General features: G+C 41.2%; 1 protein-coding gene across 3 annotated transcripts in view; it reads right to left on the bottom strand.

Moving 5' to 3' along the window:
- LOC126184933 (glycine receptor subunit alpha-2) overlaps window positions 1–20,184 on the bottom strand; it is a 476,927-nt gene that overhangs the window by 135,349 nt on the left and 321,394 nt on the right. For all 3 annotated transcript variants that reach the window (XM_049927604.1, XM_049927607.1, XM_049927606.1), the window contains one exon: window positions 9,135–9,235. In XM_049927604.1, coding sequence (XP_049783561.1) covers window positions 9,135–9,235 — 101 coding nt within the window. The remainder of the gene's footprint in view (window positions 1–9,134; window positions 9,236–20,184) is intronic.

Here is a 20,184-nt window from a genome sequence, read left to right as displayed (position 1 = left end):
TCACACAGGGAAAAGAACAACAAATCTTAATGTTTGGTGCACTGATCAGCTGATTTGTAAAATTAGAGGCATCCAGCTACTTATTGCTTAACTTCTTTGTTCTGAATAGTGTACTCATAGTCATATTCTGTCTTGCTATTATTAGTTCCCAGGATGTAAACGTGAACGAATAATCAGGGTTCCGCATCACGAACTTTGGTAGGTCCTAGAGGTTTGGTGGGAATGAGATGTCCTGACAATTGTATTGTCTGCGGGCATTGCATGTCTTGTAAGTACTAAGAAGCACTGCATTTGTAGGGTAATTTCTATTGCAAGTAGAGGTGACCATGCAAAGCAATATTCATCCCTCTCATTTAAATTGTGGTCGTTAATGCATGCTTTTATAGCGGCAATATCTTTTGGAAGAGGTATGAAACTGGACCTCCAATTATGTGGACGGCTTGTCAGAAGTTCCAAACACTTTGTGAGTGAATAACCTCACGATATCACATGAGTTCCCCTCCAAATAATGGCGCTGCTCATCTCTTCAGTAGCATCACTGCCTTCTTATGGGGTGGTCAGTCAGCTCACACTATAGAGCTATGTAGCACTCAATAGCAGGATTGTGCAGGTATTTGACAGTTTTGGGGAGCAGAGCATCCTTTCCAAAACCCCATTACAGCCGTCAAGAAAAGTGGCAGGATCTCAGTGACCCAGATTCGAGTTATCAATGCAGGTCTGTGCGACTGTGTCCCCAAAAGAACCAGCAACCACAGAGTAGTCAAATATGGCTGTGGGACTTACATGTTGATCCATAACACAGTGGGAAAGGATTCTGCTGCTGCTATGTAATATTGAAGTGGTATTCTATGTCCTATAGGTCCATGACAACTGGTAGATGGTCCAGGGCATGGTTGTGTTGGCAAATGAGCAGTCGTCGCGACAGCAATAATGATGAACCAAGCTGGGTGGTGCATGTAGGCATGGCAAATACACCATAGGTGAATTGGGACTGGGTGACGAACGCATAATCATCTTGTCGGGTTATGGAATACTTGTTGTTGCAGGTGCATCTCTGACTCTAGACATATCCATCACATCTGCAATAGAAGAAAAAGAAGGAGAAGTCAGTTATCAGGATGAAGCTATGACACACAAAAACATGAAAGATAAATCATTTTAAATACATACCTGTAGGATCAGTGGACTCAAATCTGGGTTACTTATTAGTCCCTGATGAACCATCATTTCCAATATAGCATTTCATTTCTGCTGATTCTATCAGTGCTGTTGTTGCTGCTGGCAAGTCTCAGACTGGAATGACTTCTCACACTGAAAAGACTTGTATTGATAGCCAAATACCACAGTCCTTTATTTATTTCAGCCAATGGAAAACAAGTATTCATGTCTCTAGTTTAGTGGTTTTAGGGATGATGTTGACTGCTTGTGGATGTGCGCAGGCCTCCGATATTTGACACCAGTTTCGCCAGTGTTTTTAATTATAGAATTATATTTCCATGCAGATGCATACACTGGCCTATCATACAAGCTTCACTCCCGCCATTCAAGAAATAAGAAGAATTCACTGTCACACTGAGACTACCTGTGCACCATGACCAGTATCAGCAGCACACTACCAATGCATTGGACGCCGCTCTCAGAGACTAATACAAACATTTTAGTAACAACCTTTAGCAGGTGTTCGCTAGTGCAGAAACCATCGATGTAACCACCAGTTGTCGCACAGAGTCTGTCAGGTGCAGCTTCCACAGTAATATTAATAATTGTAATGGATGGTGGTGACAATAACGTCTCGGTAAGGATTCATGAGAGCCTTGCAGACTGTCCAGTAGCACTGGGCAGCCGATATCATGCAGAGCCAACATACAGCTCAGTGGACGTTATCTGGCGATAAAGGAACATAACTGTATCGAGACGTTAATAGTCTCTGACGTGTGTTTAAAAAAATATAATAAAAACCCGAATGTTTTTATCAATAGCAGTCTGAAAGGGGCGTTTAAAAATCGTTCAGTGGTATTTTATGTGCACGAGTTCATGTAACTGATTTCCTCTTGAAACAATGAAAATTGTTGACACATGGAGAGTATTCTGCGCTATATCTCCATATGTCAAAATCAGTTTAGTTGATTATCCATATCGGTACAAAAAACGTATGAGTAAAGACTCTGTGTGTATGTGTGTGTGTGTGTGTGTGTGTCATGTAGTTTTTCGCTCCAGCCTGCTTCATCTACGATGTATTCGCCATGCCTCATGATATGATATTACAAGACATCACTGCAAATAATGATGTGATGAGATGCTCGTGGTCTTATTTAGGCACCGCTATTTTAGAAGCTTACTATACAACTATAGATGTCTGCACATTTCATTTATTTATTATGCATGATACTTATTAATTTTTTCTGTCATTGCAGATGAGATGGGGGCTGTACGAAGACATGGGCTTGTACCTGCAGCAGCTGACCTGACTGTGATGCATTTGACGCCCCAGATCGGTTTGTCGGCAATGTATGCGCCACACCCGCAAACACCACCATTGCAAGGTCCATCATGATCATCAGTGTGGTACAGGCTGATGACACAAGCTCATTTGTCGAAGCAGCCATGCCCTGGACCATCTCACAATTGTCATGAGCCTACACAACATCAGATATCACTTCAACATCGTTCTGGACTTAGCAGCCGCAGTACCCCAGTCCACTATGCTACAGATCACCACATAAGTCCTGCAGCTGCACTGGACAGCTCTGTGGTTGCTGGTTCTTTTGGGGACAGCATCTCACAAACCTGCATTGATAACTCAAATGTGGGCTACTGAGATCCTGCCACTTTTCTCAATGCGTGCCAGGACATTTTGGAAAGGACGTTCTACAGAATTGTCAATGACCTGCAGTACCCCATCATGTCATGTCACACCCCACTGAAAGAGAGCAATGATGCTCAAAAGGAGAAGAGCGCTGCCAAATTTGGGAAGGAACTCGTATGACATCACGGGGTATTCAATTGTAGACTGGTTCAGAACTTTTGTCAAGAGTGTAATACACGGTCCTTTTTCCAATATGCAGGAAAGAGACTTCATTCTTGGGGGTTCTTGGGGTTAGGTAAGAGACTCAGGCATGTACTCTACCTTCGTATATACTTGCATGTCTATGATACAACTAAGGGTGGGCCCAGTTTCAAACCTATTGCAAAAGATATTGCCACTAAAAAGCATGCAGTAATGTCAAGAACCTAGATGAGAGTGATGAATATTGCTTTGCATGGTCACTTCTGGCTTGCAATAGCAATTGCTTTACGAATGGAGTGCTTCTGAGTACTTAAATACAGCTAATCCCCAAAGGCATTACAATTTCCAAAGCATCTCATTCCCTGAAAAACTCCAAGACCTACCAAAATTCGAAGGCAGAACTGTGATTATTCGATTCGCGATTACACCCTGGAAGTTGATGTTAGCAAGCCAGAAGATTACCATAAGCACAATGTGCAGAACAAAGATGGTAAGAATTAAGTAGTTGCACGTCTATAGTTTTTCAAATTAGCTAACAGTGCCCCAAACACATAGGTTTGTTGCTCTTCTCTGAGTGTGACAAGACACACTACATGTGAGTCAAAAGCATGTCTGCTTAGTTTCTACCTAAATGTAAAAAAATAAGGGCAAGATACTTTGCCATAGATGCCTCAACTCGTTTACCAAGAGTGAGTATCTTGCTAGACATCTCACTGACTGCTTGAGCCAGGAACCGGTGAATGTGGAAATGCCTACCAAAGCTATAAAGCTTGTAAACCTTTAATATGCCCACCGCCAGGCGCAATGACTTGTACACAGACTTTGAGTACCACCTCCGGTGGTACATTGTGGAAGCGATTCCTCTGCTTCCATACCACCTTCACAGATTGGCTCATACAATACAGGGCATCATATCAAGTTATATGTTTACATGAATCCAGTTGTAACAAATTCTACTATATGTTTGGGACAATCCTTCTAGATGGTTTCTCACTGAGCTCGAAAATCTTGCATGGAAATTTGAGGGGATTTATCACAACAACATTCCTGTAACCTACTCACAGGAGAATGATGCCTTGTATGAGCAGACAGCTGAGTGTTATCTTTGTTGCCTGTCAGTGGATAGAGAAATGGAAACTCCATGTAGATACTATTGTCATCTAACAGGAAAGTTCTTCACCGCAGCCCCTAATGCATGCAACTTGAAGCACAACTGCTATGGCATATATCCACCTTCTTTCACAATTTGGGTGGGTATGATGTGTACTCTCTCACTCAACACCTGGGTGATTTCGGTTTGAAGGATGATAAAGCAGTGTTATTCCTAACATCGTTGAAAAGTAAATTTCTTTTGCCAGGAGAATCATTCCAAGAATAACTCTGCTTCCTGGATTCGCTTTGCTTCATATATGCTCCTCTTCAGAAACTTGATGAGATGATGCTTCGCGAGAACATGCTTATCGCCACAGTCATATATCCCAATAATTTTTCTATACAAATACCAGGATTCGAAGGAGAGACTACAAAAAACACATTAACTGACATAACCTCTTTCTCCAGTAAACTAATGGGCATTGCCATAATGGATGTGAAGCATGAGCACACAGTGAATGTTTGGCAGAAGTCTGGTAGCCCTACTGTAGGAGAATATGCTAGATTATGCATGAAAATGGATCTACACCAGCTCTTCAGAAATTCAGGAGTTAATGCCTGTGCACATATTATCTGGATCCTGCTTTCTGTTCCACTGCACCCGTGTTTTCATGGGGCACTATGTTAAGAACACTTGTCAGTACTGAATCGTTGAGTGATGCTGACATACTGCTCTTCTTTGTACTTAGGATTTGTGACAGACTTTGCCAGTGTGTGCACAGGTACACCAAGGTAGATAACATCACGTATTAGCGAGGAGGGTGTACGGACCATCTGATGATTTAAGTTACATCCTTCGATTGAAAGGGTGGGTAGACGTATGGCATACAACAAAGGCTACCATCTGGAGGGTTCCGATGGATGTCCAAAGAGGAGATCACCAGACTGAAGGGGTAGATCAATGATGAGGCTGTGCATGCTAGTAAGAGATATGTTCTGGAAGTAGAACTGGCATAGTCTGCCCAGTTGCATGACGAACACAGTGACTTGCCGATATGTTCCATGAAATGGTTCCATCCCAAAACTGTTGACAATGTTGGGGACTTAGAACTAACATGTCCTCCACACAAGAAAACACTATCATTATCTCAGGTTGGGGATGGAAATTTTTAGTGCCACCCATGGAATCTCCTAAAAGCAGGAATGCTGGTTGAAAGGGTGTATTGATGTTAACACCATAAAGTAGTCTCTGGTGACAGGTGACTTTGAAAAAGATTTTTAAAGTTAATGAACAATTCATTTTATACTCACACTATTCATTGGTGTGATTGACTGTGTGGGTGTGTATTTATTTGTGACCATTTGATATGTATATGTGAGTGTGTGCAGAACAGGTGGATGAAATGCTCACCATAGTTGTGTGTGTGCGAGCCTGAATACCTGCTTGGACGCCATGTGTTTATATGTTGTGTGTGTATGGAATATATATATATATATATATATATATATATATATATATATATATATATATATATAGCTTAATTTGGCGTAACGAAAGAATTGGTGCACATTTTCTGTCGATTTGATGCGTCTTTCTCGGATAATTCTAAATAAATCAAAAGTTCTTCCAGAATTTTACTTTTTTCGAGTTCGGTGCCATCTGTCAATCGTTTAAAAAATGTTTTAGACAAAACTTGTTTGCTTTTTTATGAATAATCCGAACCTGTAATAAAAAATGGGTGTTTCCATTTAAGATTTAAAAGTTGCCCCCCGCCCAACCCAAGGGGGTGGGGGTTGGAAGTCACGTGTAGTATCATTTGATATCTCCCTTTGAGCTTACGAACTTGTCTTACGCACTACGTTTACCCGATGTGTAGTTTTTTGTCGTACCCACTATTTTTACTCGATGTATAGTTTTAGAGATAATCTCATCCGAAACTTCAGATGTACCACCCTGTACACTGTTACTCCCTGTTTCACATGTATATTCTGTATACAGAAACAAATTATCAGAAATGAAATACTAGAAAATCAAAATAATGCATGTAGAAAGAAAGTGTAAATAATGTATGTGGAACAAAAATGGAATATGTAGTATTTAAGTTCTTGTATCTGATAGCCATAAGTCATCAGAAATTATAATAGCTTTTCAAATAAAACCAGTGTGTATATATGTAAGAAAAAGAAATGGTTGTGTAAATACATCAAATGCAAAAATTGAAAATTATCGTACATATGAAAAAATAGCTCTTTAGAAATACCGCTGTGAGATTTGTTGTCAGAAACAAACAGCTCGTAAGCAAAATAAAAAAAATGTTAATAAATAAAAACATATTATTATAAAATTGTTAATAGTAAACCATAAAGTTTACTGTTACATTATTTTTCTTATTTCCAAACCCTTTCACTATAGAATTATTGTTGATATAACTAATCCGAAACCTCTTCCCATGATGCACAGACCTTTGACTGAGGAGAATACACAGTTGAGCTAGTTATGGAGAATACTAAGGAGGAGGAGTGGGAGCTCGAATCTTATTGGTCCATTAGGTTTCCCACAATTTTATTGTGCTCCCGTTGATTGAGAGGGATAGGGGAATGGGAGAGGTTTTCACGCCAGTTTTATGTCACACGACCAGTACCGAGTTACGTCATGACCCTGAATATAAGTAGCACAATTGGTTGAGAAGTGTGGGTGTTCCCTGGGTGTCCTTTATCAATTCCCAATGGTTCGCCTATGGGAGGGGAATGGTGGGTCACCTTGAATATAAGTCGGCCAAGTGTGTAACCTAACACTGGATGTGTAATCTATCACCCCTTATCTTATCGCTGATAAGAATGGAATGTGCTCATACTGGCCTTTTAATGTTATGCCCCCTTAGCATTTTCCATGTGTGTTGTGAGTTGGCATACCGAGAGATGCTCAGCCTGAAAAAAAAAAAAAAAAAAAAAAAAAAAAAAAAAAAAAACTGATGCTCCGATAACCCAGAACCACTTTTATTCAGAAATCACTGGCCGAAGTAAACATGTACAACTTGGTAATAAGTTGGAAAAAATCGAAATGGTTTCTGAGGCTTTCTTGTGTGCAGCCTCTCTCTTCCACTGCTTGTTCCTTCTTCCTTCATGTTTCTGTCCAAGACGACCAGTGGCATAAATCTAAGCTAAACGCGTAAACGCATTCATGAGTAATTGGCCGCAGAGCTCTCTCTCTATCTATCTCTCTTTTCCCTCTCTCCAATATAGCAGCAATCTCAAATTAAGTTACTCATATACTCGTAAAATCAGCAGATTTCAGTCGTTACTTTTCATAACGTCTATCTAATGATAGTATACATCGTCTTATGTACATTGGTCCTTAAGACTTATGGACTAAAATAACTTTCGTATGATCTGTCACTGCCAAGCCACATACTGAATGAAACTTAGATCATACGTAGCCAAAACTACCGCAGTATAGCACAGAATGTAACTGAAAGAAATATGGAGAACGAGCATGCTAGATCATTTTCCAAATATCCTCTCATCCCAGACACCTCTTCACCTGAGCAGTTCAATGTGGTGACGCATTGTCATGCACAAAAACGAAATCAGGACTGAATGCACCCCTGAAAAGACGCACATGGGAAGGAGTATAATGTCACGATAACGTTGACCAGTGAGAGTTCCGTGTTCAAGGTTTGGAGGTCAGTAGGGGCGTACAACTGTGTAACAATATGTCTCCTCACATCATAACACCTGAACCACCAAAACGATTATGTTCGACATTGTTGGATGTACCCTCACATGGCGAGAGATGGGAACAGGTAATCACATAATGCAGGTGCATTTGGCTGAGCCTTGAGTTTTGTAGATGACAATGCGTGATTGCTTGGAACATCGCAGGTGGAGGAACTTTTGGATCAAGAGCATGTTCGGCAAATGGATTAGCCTGCCTGGTGCCCGAATTTAAACCCCATCGATCACATGACGGGTGTGTTTGGGAGACATATTGCAACATGTCTACATGCACTAGTGACCATCCAGAAGCTGTCAACAGCGCTGGTGGAACCCCTTCTGCAAGAACTCCTTAGAAAACTTGTGCCAGCATAGAGTGAACGTTGAAGGGCGTGCGTTGCCGTCCATGGTGATTTACACCCTATTAAGAATTAGATCCTGCCTTGCAAGGTCCTGGGAACCATTCTGAATTGCGGTGACTTGAGTGTAATTGTTGTCTTTGAATAAAAGTGTAATTTCTGTTTGTCTCATTGCGTATTTATTTTCCATTTTTTTCTGTACTTGGGTGTAGCAGTTATTCCTATGCATGGCCTACGTTTCATTGAACTATGTCACTTGGCAATGACACATCATGGGAAGTTACTTTCATCCTTAAGTTTTGCACACCAGCATATATAATAAATAACAGTTTTCAATTCGCTTCAAACTGAAAGAACTTCTGGGAAATTAGGTATTTTTAAACAACACAATCAAATCTCAAACAATCATGTATTTAAATTTATCTGTCATTTATATTCCTTCAGTAGACTGTGGCTATCAGCGGCCATGATACTGCTCTCGAGCCCTTGAATAAAACAAGTAAAATACACAAAACTACTTTGATCAGATTAAACATAATAATTTGAAGTCTGAAGAGATGTTCATGATTTGTGTGCTTTTGTATCCTATGAGGACGACGGTGCTATGGATTTCTCGTAACATTGTAGGTAAGGGAGATGGATGCAGGTGCAACTGGGGAGGAAGCAACATGAAAAAAAGAAAGCACGATGAATACTGGGAAGGGTCAAGAGATGAGAGGTAGGTGATATGAGATGGATAGGCTCGCAGTTATGTTGGGAAAAGCTAGACTGGAGCCGTTATTTGAACTGAAGGTGTACAGTAGATTATAACTGACAGGATTAGTAGATTTCAGAAATAATATCATAGTCTGAGAAGGAAAAACGATTGAAATTGCTCTGGGAAAGGACATGTAGTATGTGAAGATGTAACTCGATGCTAGAGTCGCATCAGTAGACAAGCAATTACAGCGTTTCATACTTACAGACATAATGACAATCAGGCAGGTTGGGATATACGTGTGGAATAGGTAGTATCCCAGGCGACGTTTGAGCACGAATACAACCTCCAGACAGGTGAAGTTACCTGAAATCAAACAAGATAGTTCTGCGATAGCTGTTTTTATATTTCTATTATGGGAATACGCACACGAAACGCTAAGTTGCGTAATAAAAATGGCGCCAGTAGCATATACATTGGTTAGAATTTTCCTTAGTAGTAAGCTCAACAAAAGTAGCATCAAGCAAATGTATAAGCTCCTGCATGGCAACAAAAATCTGTAAGGAGAGGTGGACAGAGTTCTGTTATTCCACCTCTGCATCATCACAGAATGAAGATCCAGTCTTGTGCTGTATGTTTTGTCACTGCAGCAAATCTATGACTGGAAACCAATGCTCACAGTTGGTATGATGTCTGTGGCAGCTGCAGCTCATCCATGTCAGACACATCATTTTGTAACACCAAAAAGTTACAGCTGTTGACACTATCGTGATATAAAACAGCCGAGAGATTCTGGATGACACTGCAGCAATAGTAAACTTTATCCACGGCTCAGCACACAAGATTATACATGATGTGCTCCAGTTTCACTTTGTGTCTACACCTTCACTTGAACGTCACCAACTTGACCTCATACATTGATCAGCCAGAACGTTATGAGACCGACCTACTATCGATAGAAACCCGTCCAGGATATAGCACCGTCATCTGGCGAGGAATGACTGCTAGTCAGACACACCCACGGTGTATGTAGTATCAGTGAGGGTCCTGCCCATGTGTAGAATGGGGGAGGTACGTGATCTATCTGAGTTTGACCGAAGTCAGATTGTGACGGCCTGTAGGTTCGGCATGAGCATTTCGGAAACTGCACGGCTTGTCTTGTGTTCGAGGAGTGCTGTGGTGAATGTCTTCAACACGTAGCGAAACTAAGGTGAAACCAATTCTAGACTTCGTGGTGCTGGGCAGCCATCCTTCATTACAGATGTCGGACGTAGTAGGCTGAGCAGACTGGTACAACAGGACAGGGGGCGAAGTGTGGCAGGGCTAACATCTGACTGTAATGTCAGGCAGAATACAAGTGTGTCTGAACACTCAGTGCACCTAACACTCCTAACGATGGGCCTCCACAGCTGATGACCCATGCATGTGCCAATTTTAACACCACAAGATCAGCAACTACGACTGAAATGGACAAGCGACCATCGGCAATGGACGTTGGTGCACTGGCAGAGCGTTGCATGGTCTCATTAATCCCTTTACCTTCTTCATCGTACTGATAGGAGGGCACGAAACCGTCGTCTTCCAGGAACGGCCGTATGATACTTGTACTGCAGGACAAAGACAAGCTGGCGGCGACTCGATTATGCTCGGGGACATTCATGTAGGCATCCGTGGGTCTAGTGGAGCTTGTGAAAGGCACAACGGCTGCCAAAGAGTATCGCACACTGGCTACAGGCCACGAAAACCCTTTCATGAGGATCATGTTTCCTCACAGCAGTGACGTGTTGCAACAAGATAATGCGCTATGCCACAAAGGCCAGGAGTGTGATGGAGGAACAGAGTGGCGAATCGTAACATAAAAATGTTCTAAGCAAAAATATGTGTGATACCAGCCATAGATTAAAGATTGTATACTTTGACACCATGATCAAAGCATGTTACCAATATCAAAACAGTATTTCACAAAACTTTTACTCACTGTGCAGTATTACATGCTCGGACATTAAGCAGCTGCAGTGGGATGAAGCGAGTGTAATCCAATGCGTGCGCGTACTTAAAAGCTACACTGTGATAGAAAGTGTCTGGCCACCTAACTGAAAATGACTTACAAGTTCATGAGCCCCCCCCCTCCCCCCCCCCCTCCCCATCGGTGATGCTGAAATTCAATATGGTTTTGGCCCACTCTTAGCCTTGATGACAACTTCCACTCTCGCAGGCATACACTCAATCAGGTGCTGGAAGGTTTGCCGGCCACTACGGCTGAGCGGTTCTAGGCGCTTCAGTGCGGAACCGCACTGCTACTACGGCAGCAGGTTCGAATCCTACCTCGGGCCGGGCATGGATGTGTGTGATGTCCTTAGGTTAGTTGGGTTTAAGTAGTTCTAAGTCTAGGGGACTGATGGCCTCAGATGTTAAGTCCCATAGTGCTTAGAGCCATTTGAATTTTGCTGGAAGATTTCATGGGTAATGGCAGACCATTCTTCACGGAGTGCTGCGCTGAGAAGAGGTATCGACGTCGGTCGGTGAGGCCTGGCACGAAGTCTGCGTTCCAAAACATCCCAAAGGTGACCTATAGGATTCAGGTCAGGACTCTGTGCAGGCCAGTCCATTGCAGGGATGTTATTGTCGTGTAACCACTCCGCTACAATCAGTGCATTATGAACAGGTGCTTGATCGTGTTGAAAGATCAGTGGGAAGCGAGAATGTGTTTAAAACATCAATGTAGGCCTGTGCTGTAATAGTGCCACGCAAAACAAAAAGGGGTGCAAGCGCTTTCCGTGAAAAGTACGACCATACTATAACGCCATCGTCTCCGAATTTTACTGTTGGCACTACACACGCTGGCAGATGACGTTCAACGGGCATTCGCCATACTTACACTGCCATCGGATAGCCACATTGTGTACCGTGATTCGTCACTCCACACAATGTTCAATTATCCAGTGCTTACGCTTCTTACACCAAGCGTCGTTTGGCATTTACCAGCCGCTCGACCATGAAAGCCGAGTTTTCTCACCTGCGTAACTGTCATAGTACTTGCAGTGGATCCTGATGCAGTTTGGGATTCCTGTGTGTTAGTTTAGATAGATGTCTGCCTATTACACAGTACGACCCTCTTCAACTTTCGGCGGTCTCTTTCAGTCAACAGACGAGGTCGGCCTGTACGCTTTTGTGCAGTACGTTTCCCTTCACGTTTCCACTTCACTATCACATCGGAAACAGTAGACCTAGGGATTTTAGGAGTATGAAAATATCGCTTACAGACTTGTGACACAAGTGACACCCAATCACTTGACCACGTTCGAACTCCATGAGTTCTGCGGAGCGCCCCATTCTCCTCTCTCACGATGTATTATGACTACTGAGGTCGCTGTAGCTGGCAGTAGGTGGTAGCGCAATGCACCTAATATGAAGAACGTATGTTTTTGGGGGTGTCTGGATACTTTTGATCACATAGTGTATATGTTCTGAAGGTCAAAACTGCGCACTGTCAGAGTTATGCCGCAAATTTTCGAGCGGGATCTATTACCTTACAGTTTCACATTTTCTCCTCAAAATATGAGGTCACGTTTGTAGTGGCATTTACTTAGCACTTATGTATGTTTGATAGTTTTCTCCACAGTTGTAGATATATTTCTCGAGAAGAGAGCACAATTTTAGTAGTTCTAACTAGTTTTGGTCTAAAAAGACTAGTTTTACATACAAAATAAAATGTTAGATCTGAAGTAGGTCTTATTAGAACAAAACTAGTGACAACTATGAAAACTATGTAGTTCTGAAGGTGAAAAGTTAAGCATAATTTTATTATTACATATTTTTTTATTAATTATGTAGTTGCTCACAGAATGGTGCTTCTGAAAGGCAGGCCACATCTAGAAACATCTTTTAGATTTTAATTGTCACACTTTTGTAATATTATTAGTATTCAGAAAAATTATTTACTGTCGCAGGAAGAAATGATACTTTTGCTATTAAAATTTTGAAACCGTGAGGGCACGCTGCAACAAAAGACAGGTTAACGTAAAGTGTACTACGTGCTTGGATATGGAAATAATAAGCATTTCAGCACAATTACACCAAGTAGTTAAGAGCAATACCATCTACATACTGCACACAACCTGCTCCAAAGAACCGGAACACCCTTATGTAATACGGAACTGATCACTAGATGTCAACAGAGGAGGACTCGCCATTATAATTGGAGGCGAGGAGTACTTTATTGTCAGAAGAGAAGCAGTAAGAGCGGAAACGGCTGTCAGGAGAACTCACTGACATCTAATGTGGGCTAGTCATTAGATTTTACCTGAGTAACAAATGCATCAGGGGTATTTCAGCCCTTATAAAGCTGCCCAAATCGACTGTTGGTGATGTGACTGAAGTGGAAAAGCGAAGAAACAACAACAGCTAAACAAAGAGAAGACGGACCTCATGTACTAAAGGACACAGGCCTTCGGGCATTGTAAAAAGCGCTAGAAGCCGGCCTCTGTGACCGAGTGGTTCTAGGCGCTTCAGCCCGGAACCGCGCTGCTGCTACGGTCGCAGGTTCGAATCCTGCCTCGGGCATGGATGTGTGTAATGTCCTTAGGTTAGTTAGGTTTAAGCAGCTTTAGGGAATGGTGACCTCAGATGTTAAGTCCCATAGTGCTTGAGCCATTTTAACCATTTGAAACGCTAGAAATCCGCAGAAGGAATCACTCATGAGTTCCGAAGTGTCGCCAGCACTCCTACTAGCACAATGTCTGTGGGTAAGGAGTTAAAAATAATGGCGTATAGTGGTCGAGCATCTCCTCAAAAGCCACAATTTTCTGTAGTCATTGGTAAGTGATGCTTAGCTAGTGTAAAGAGCGATGCCACTAGACAATGCATGACTGGAAACGATTGATTTGGAGTGATGAATCACGCTATACTCTCTGGGAATCCGATGGAAGTGTTTGGCTTTGGCGAATGCCTGGAGAACGTTACCTGCCTATAGGGAAATACGGAGGAGGTAGTATTACGACACGGGAGTGTTTTCGTGGTTAGGATGTGCTCCTCTTATTGTGCTTAAGAAAATGCTAAATGCAGAAAGATATAGACACATTTACAGGATCGTATACTATGTACAGCAGAGAAACAGTTCAGAGACGTTGATTGACTGTATCGGAATTACAATGCATCGCGTCATAAAGTAGCATCTGTGAGGCAAAGGTTTGTGGACAATAACATTCCTGAAATCGACTGGAGTGTCCAGAGTCCCGACCCCCGTCCAATGGAACACCATTGGGATGAATTAGAAAGTCGACTGCACTGCAGATCCCAGCGTCCAAAATCTCTACCTACTCTGGTTGCGGCACTTGTGGAATAATGGGCTGCCATTGCTCGACACACATTCAGACAGCTCACAGGAAGTGTTACCAGCAGAGTTCAAGTCGTCATAAGGGCGAAGGGTAGACACACCTCATATAACTGTCCAGTAATAGGTGTCCACACAGACATTCAGATGGTTTATATAAGGAAAGATTACGCAGCGGAGTTCTCATTCTGTAATGGCATTTGAATGTTGTTTTTTGACAGAAGAGCTTGTTATTCTTTATGTAAGAAACAGAAACGACGACCAACACGTGTCAAGAATCAAGAGCGTCAGTATGCTTTGTCATTTCGGAATGTTACTGCTCGAATTGGTCGGTGCTCCATATGAATGTGGAACGATAGGTACAGGAAGGCCATATGCAACGCCATGCAGTATCTCAATGGTCCCACACGACTAGCTTCAAAGAGGGCAGGCAGATTATTTGCTTGGCTCTACAGCATCATTCCGCTACCTCCATACCCCGAGTCAGGGAACGGGTTTGTTTACAGTAAGTCAAGTATGCTAATGGACAGATTAACGCCGATCATGGCTACGACTTCCCTTGACACTGTAGTAGCGAGGCGGTCGACTGGTGCCCTGACCAGAACGTTCTCCAGACCTCACAGTTATTTAAAATGTATATTATCATCGATGGCCGAGAAACTGGCAAACCATCACTCGCCAACTCCTACAGTTGACGAACTCTGTCATGTAGTTGAAGCAGTAAGAAACGAATTACCCATGTGTGCCAGCCGAGCTCGGTTCGACTTGATGCCCAGCCGGGACAGAGCCATTGTTGCTGCCCTGTGTATGAAATATTGCTCATTGTATCCCTCAACATAACAGTTTTAATCGTGTACTTATCCTACAACACTACATACACGCAATAAGTAAAATGTTCTTATTTTCTATTCTTCCTGGTTTTGTAATTTTAAGGGCTAGCAGTGTGCGTATTAGTTCTTTTGTACGACAACACTTTCATCGGAGTTGGCCAAATAGATGATGAATGTGAGATTCTAACGAATGCTAAGTCAACCACAGAATACTTCATTGGAAATGCTCGTAAGCATTTTGTAGTCCCATCTTTGTAAAGATACTACATTTCCACATTCATAGAAATGTTGTTATTTCCAAAATGATGTAAAGATATTTGGTATGTATATAGATGATATAAAGATTGAAAAAGCGCAAAATGGCTAAACAGGAATGGCTAGAGGACAAATGTAAGGCATTAGAAATATGTTTCACTAGGGGAAAGATATATACCACCTACAGGAAAATTAAATTAGCCTTTGGAGAAAAGAGAGCCAGCTGTATGAATATCAAGAGCTCAGATGGAAAACCAGTACTAAGCAAGGAATGGGAAGGTGAAAGCTGGAAGGAGTATACAGAGGATCTACACAAGGGAGATGAAATTGAAGGCAGTGTTATAGAAATAGAAAAGGATGTAGATGAAGATGTGATGGGAGATATACTGCGAGAAGAATTTGACAGAACACCGAAAGACTTAAGTCGAAACAAGGACCCCGCAATAGATGACATTCCCTTAGAACTACTGTTATCTTTGAGAAAGCCTGCCATGAAAAAACTATTCCATCTGGTGTGCAAGGTATACGAGGCAGGCAAAATACCCTCAGACTTGAAGAAGATCGTATTAATTTCAGTTGCAAAGGAAACAGATGCTGACATGTGTGAATAATACCGAAATAACAGTTTAGTACGTTACAGCTGCAAAATACTAACAGAAATTTCTTTATAGAGGAATGGAGAAATTGGTTGAAGATGACCTTGGGGAAAATCAGTTTGGATTCCCAAAAAAATGTAGGAACATGCGAGGCAGTACTGATCCTACACCTTTTCTTAGAAGGTAGGTTAAGGAAAGGCGAACCCTCACTTACAGCATTTGTAGACTTGGAGAAGGCTTTTGGCAATGTTGACTGGAATACTCTTTTTGAAATTCTGAAGGTAGTAGGGGTAAAAGGGAGGGAGCGAAAGGCTATTTACAACTTGTACAGGAACGAGACGACAATTACAAGAGTCGAAGGGCATGAGAAGGAAGCATTGGATGAGAAAGCAGTGAGAAAATGTTGTAACCTATCCTCGATATTACTCGATCTATACATTGATCAAGCAGTAAAGGGAACCAAAACAATTTGGAGAAGGAATTAAAGTACATCTGGAAGAAATAAAAACTTTGAGGTTTGCTGATGACATCGTAATTCTGTCAAAGGCTTTTAGGACTTGGAAGATCAGATGAATGGAAAGGATAGTGTTTTGAAGGGAGGATATTAAATGAACATCAACAAAAGCAAACAGGGATAATGGGGTGCAGCTGTATTAAATCAACTGAAGAAATAACGTTGGCAAACAAGATAAAAAAAGTAGTGGATGAGTTTTGCTATTTGGGCGGCAAAATAACTGATGATGACCGACATACAGAGGATGTAAAATGTAGACTGGCAATCACAACAAAAGCGTCACTGAAGAAGAGAAATTTGTAATATCGAATATAGATTTAAGTCTTATGAAGTTTTTTGTGAAGGTATTTGTCTGGAATGTAGCCATGTATGGAAGAGAAATATGGATAATAAATAGTTTAAACAAAAAGCGAATAGAGGCTTTTGAAATGTGGTGCTACAGAAAAAATGCTGAAGATCAAATGGGCGTTACTAATGAGTAGGTACTGAATAGTAATGAGGAGACAAGAAATTTGTGGCACAACTTGGTCAAAAGAAGGGATAGTTTGATAGGACACATTCTGATACTCCTACGGAACACTAATTTAGTATTCGAGGGAAGTGTGGGGAGCAAAAATAGTAGACGAAGACCGAAAGGTCAATACAGTAAGTAGATTCAGAAGGAAGTTGGTTGCAGTCATTATTCAGAGATGAAAAGGCTTGCACAGGAAAGAGTAGCATGAAGAGCTGCATCAAACCAGTCTTGAAACTGAAGACCAGAAGAACAACATAAACATATTACATTATTATGTATACACAGATATTATTTGCCAATTTCTGTAGATATCGGATGTGTTCGTGCATTGTAAAATTGCTTGAGCTGTTAAATTCTTGCTTCTTTAGGATAAAATAAACTTTTGAAATTGCTGAAAAAGCCGGCAGGAGTGGCCGAGCGGTTCTAGGCACTACAGTCTGGAACGGCGTGAGCGCTACGGTCGCAGGTTCGAATCCTGCCTCGGGCATGGATGTGTGTGATGTCCTTAGGTTAGTTAGGGTAAGTAGTTCTAAGTTCTAGGGGACTGATGACCTCGGATGTTAAGTCCCATAGTGCTCAGAGCCATTTTTTTTTTACGAAAAAACTGTGGCTGTTATAGTGTCTGTGGAGAACTTTTCTCTGTATAGCAATGTTTCTGGCTGTTCTAGCAAATCAAATTTTATATCATAATTTTCTCTATGGAGTCCAGTTAAGCTGTTGGCGATGTTTCCATTGTTGATGTCAGCCTGTATTTTGTTGTACATTTTGTTAATCGAGTTTACTGAGTACCTATTAGTCATTGCAGTTGGTTTGATGGTGCCAATTTCCTGTTCCTGAATAGACATGCGCTAATGAATGAAATTCACAACTGCCTAACTGTACCCCACACAGAAAATAATGGTAGAAAACTTGATCTGCTAGAACAACCAGATATACTGCTTCACAGAGAAAAATTTCACCAGAATATGTTAAGCGAACAAACTGATTTGATAGTCATATTTTTGCAGCAAAAATTTGTTTCTTCCTAAGAAAGCAAAAATTTAACAGTTGAAACCATTTTGCGATTTACAGTCACATCTAATACCTAGAGGAAAAATTTATTTGGTAAATGACATTTTGGTATAAATAATAATGAATTACCTTTATAATATCTTAGAAGTAACAACACCTGCATAAAAGTGGAAATCTAGCACCTTTACATTTACATATTCTTTGTATTGTTTCAATTTTGTTGAAAAAGCACTGTGAGACTAAAAGTGTTTATATGTATGTAAATATGTTTACACATACCATGCCTAAAACTGCGTAACTACTGCTGGAAACAGGAGGTAATACTTGTTTCTGGCTTAGGTTTGTGAAACTTGTAATCTCAGTGTGTCACCTTGTAATATACCAGAAGGAACATGTTTTGAAAAGTAATAAACAGAGTCCGCCAGAAAAATGTATACACACTTTAAGGAACGAAAAGTATTACTTGTGTGTTTATTTTACATTTAATAATTGATCAGACATGTTGTACAACCTCCAGTTTAGCACATGGCTACTTTAAATGTTCCAAATGTTCACCGTTGGCAGCTATACACATAACAGAACGACGAACGGTCTCCGCAACTACATCAGTCAATGTGACTGTGGCGATGGCTGCACATGTCGCTGTAATCTCCTGGTGAAGTTCCTCCAGCGTGCATAGCTTACGTCGATAGACGTTATCTTTCCCAGTTCCCCAAAAGCAAAAGTCCATAGGTGTTAGATCTGGCGAACGTGGAGGGAACTCAATGGGCCCTCTTCGTCCAATCCAATGCCCTGGAAAATTGTCATCCAGGAAAGCTCATATGGCTAGGTGGTAGTGTGGTGGCGCCCTGTCCTGTTGGTAGAAGACCTCTTCATCAGCTCTATAAAGCACACGTATACCTGGCAAAATTGATGTGCAGAACATTTCCAGGTAAACTTCTCCAGTGACAGTAGTATCAAAGAAAGAGGCTCCTACTAAGCCCCTAGATGACAGTCCACACCACACATGAACTCCTGGTAGATTGACCTCTTTATCCACATAAACATGCGGATTTTCTAGTGCCCAGTACAACCTGTTATGCCGATTAACCGTTACATTAAGTTTAAATTGTGCATTGTCACTCCACACTACCTTCGCCACAAATTGTTCGTCATCAGTACCATTTGCAAAATCGCATTTGGCTATCAGGATTGTTATCATTAGGTCGTGTCCTATGTGAGTGACAGAAGCGACCGACAGTGAGCGACTTCTGGATACGCGACACTCCAGCGACAAGCAGCAGCATCGGGTGAAAAGCTCGGATGTACTGGGTGCGAGCGACCTTGTCGAGCTACAAGATGGCTGCTAAGAGCCAACCAGCTGTTTCTATAAAACGGCGCCCCTAAACTGTACAATACTGTAGTTGGAGAGCAAGGCTACAAAATTAGGTTTACTTAAGAAAATAAAGCAAAAAGGAATGCTGTGCATGAAATTTACAAAGGTAGCAATCTCCATGGAGAATTTCGTAATTCATATCATCAGTTACGAAGATCACCAAACAAATTCTTCGAATACACGTGAATGAGCAGAGGAGCATTCGATTATCGCATCAATAAATTAAAGACGAATGGTTTTTTACACGATCAAGAACTTTTAACAGCCAATAAATGCTGAAGAATGACTGACTACGTTAAATACAGAGCTTGAGAACAGCATAAAACAAAAAATAAGGTCCTGGGATCGATCCCAGGCATGTATCACATTTTAACTGACTCAGTTACAATTCTGTATACTAAGTTTTATGTATACTGTTTATACTGCATCGACAAGTATATTTTTAAGGTCTTGCCAAAGTACTTGATCTGTAAGTGTGTACACACCTATCCCAGTATATCACACACATTAAATTCCTAATAAATTGCAGAGAACCGTGAAATTTTACAGATATTTGATGATTAAATTAATCTAAATAGTCTGTGAAAGTAAGGCATACAAAATATTTGAAAAGAAAGTCAAACGTTTTGTGAAATGATTTGTCTCGAAGTATGAAATAAAAAGTGTTAGGGAAACGTTTGGTGCACCTCATTGTCTATTCAAAGACACGTAGAACGTTTCTCTGATCTACTTATTTCTTTTACACAAATCATTTCATAAAATATTCGACCGATTACTTTCACTTTTTATTTTCACGTTTTATTCAGAAAGCATGATCTTACTGACTCCTCGTTTGCCTTCCTAACGTCTTCTGTTCTCGAAAATCCTTACTTTGGTACTTGATTCGAA

Source organism: Schistocerca cancellata, chromosome 4 (assembly GCF_023864275.1).
Source record: "Schistocerca cancellata isolate TAMUIC-IGC-003103 chromosome 4, iqSchCanc2.1, whole genome shotgun sequence".
In the NCBI taxonomy this organism is placed as follows: domain Eukaryota; kingdom Metazoa; phylum Arthropoda; class Insecta; order Orthoptera; family Acrididae; genus Schistocerca; species Schistocerca cancellata.
This window is presented reverse-complemented; position numbering and strand designations above follow the sequence as displayed.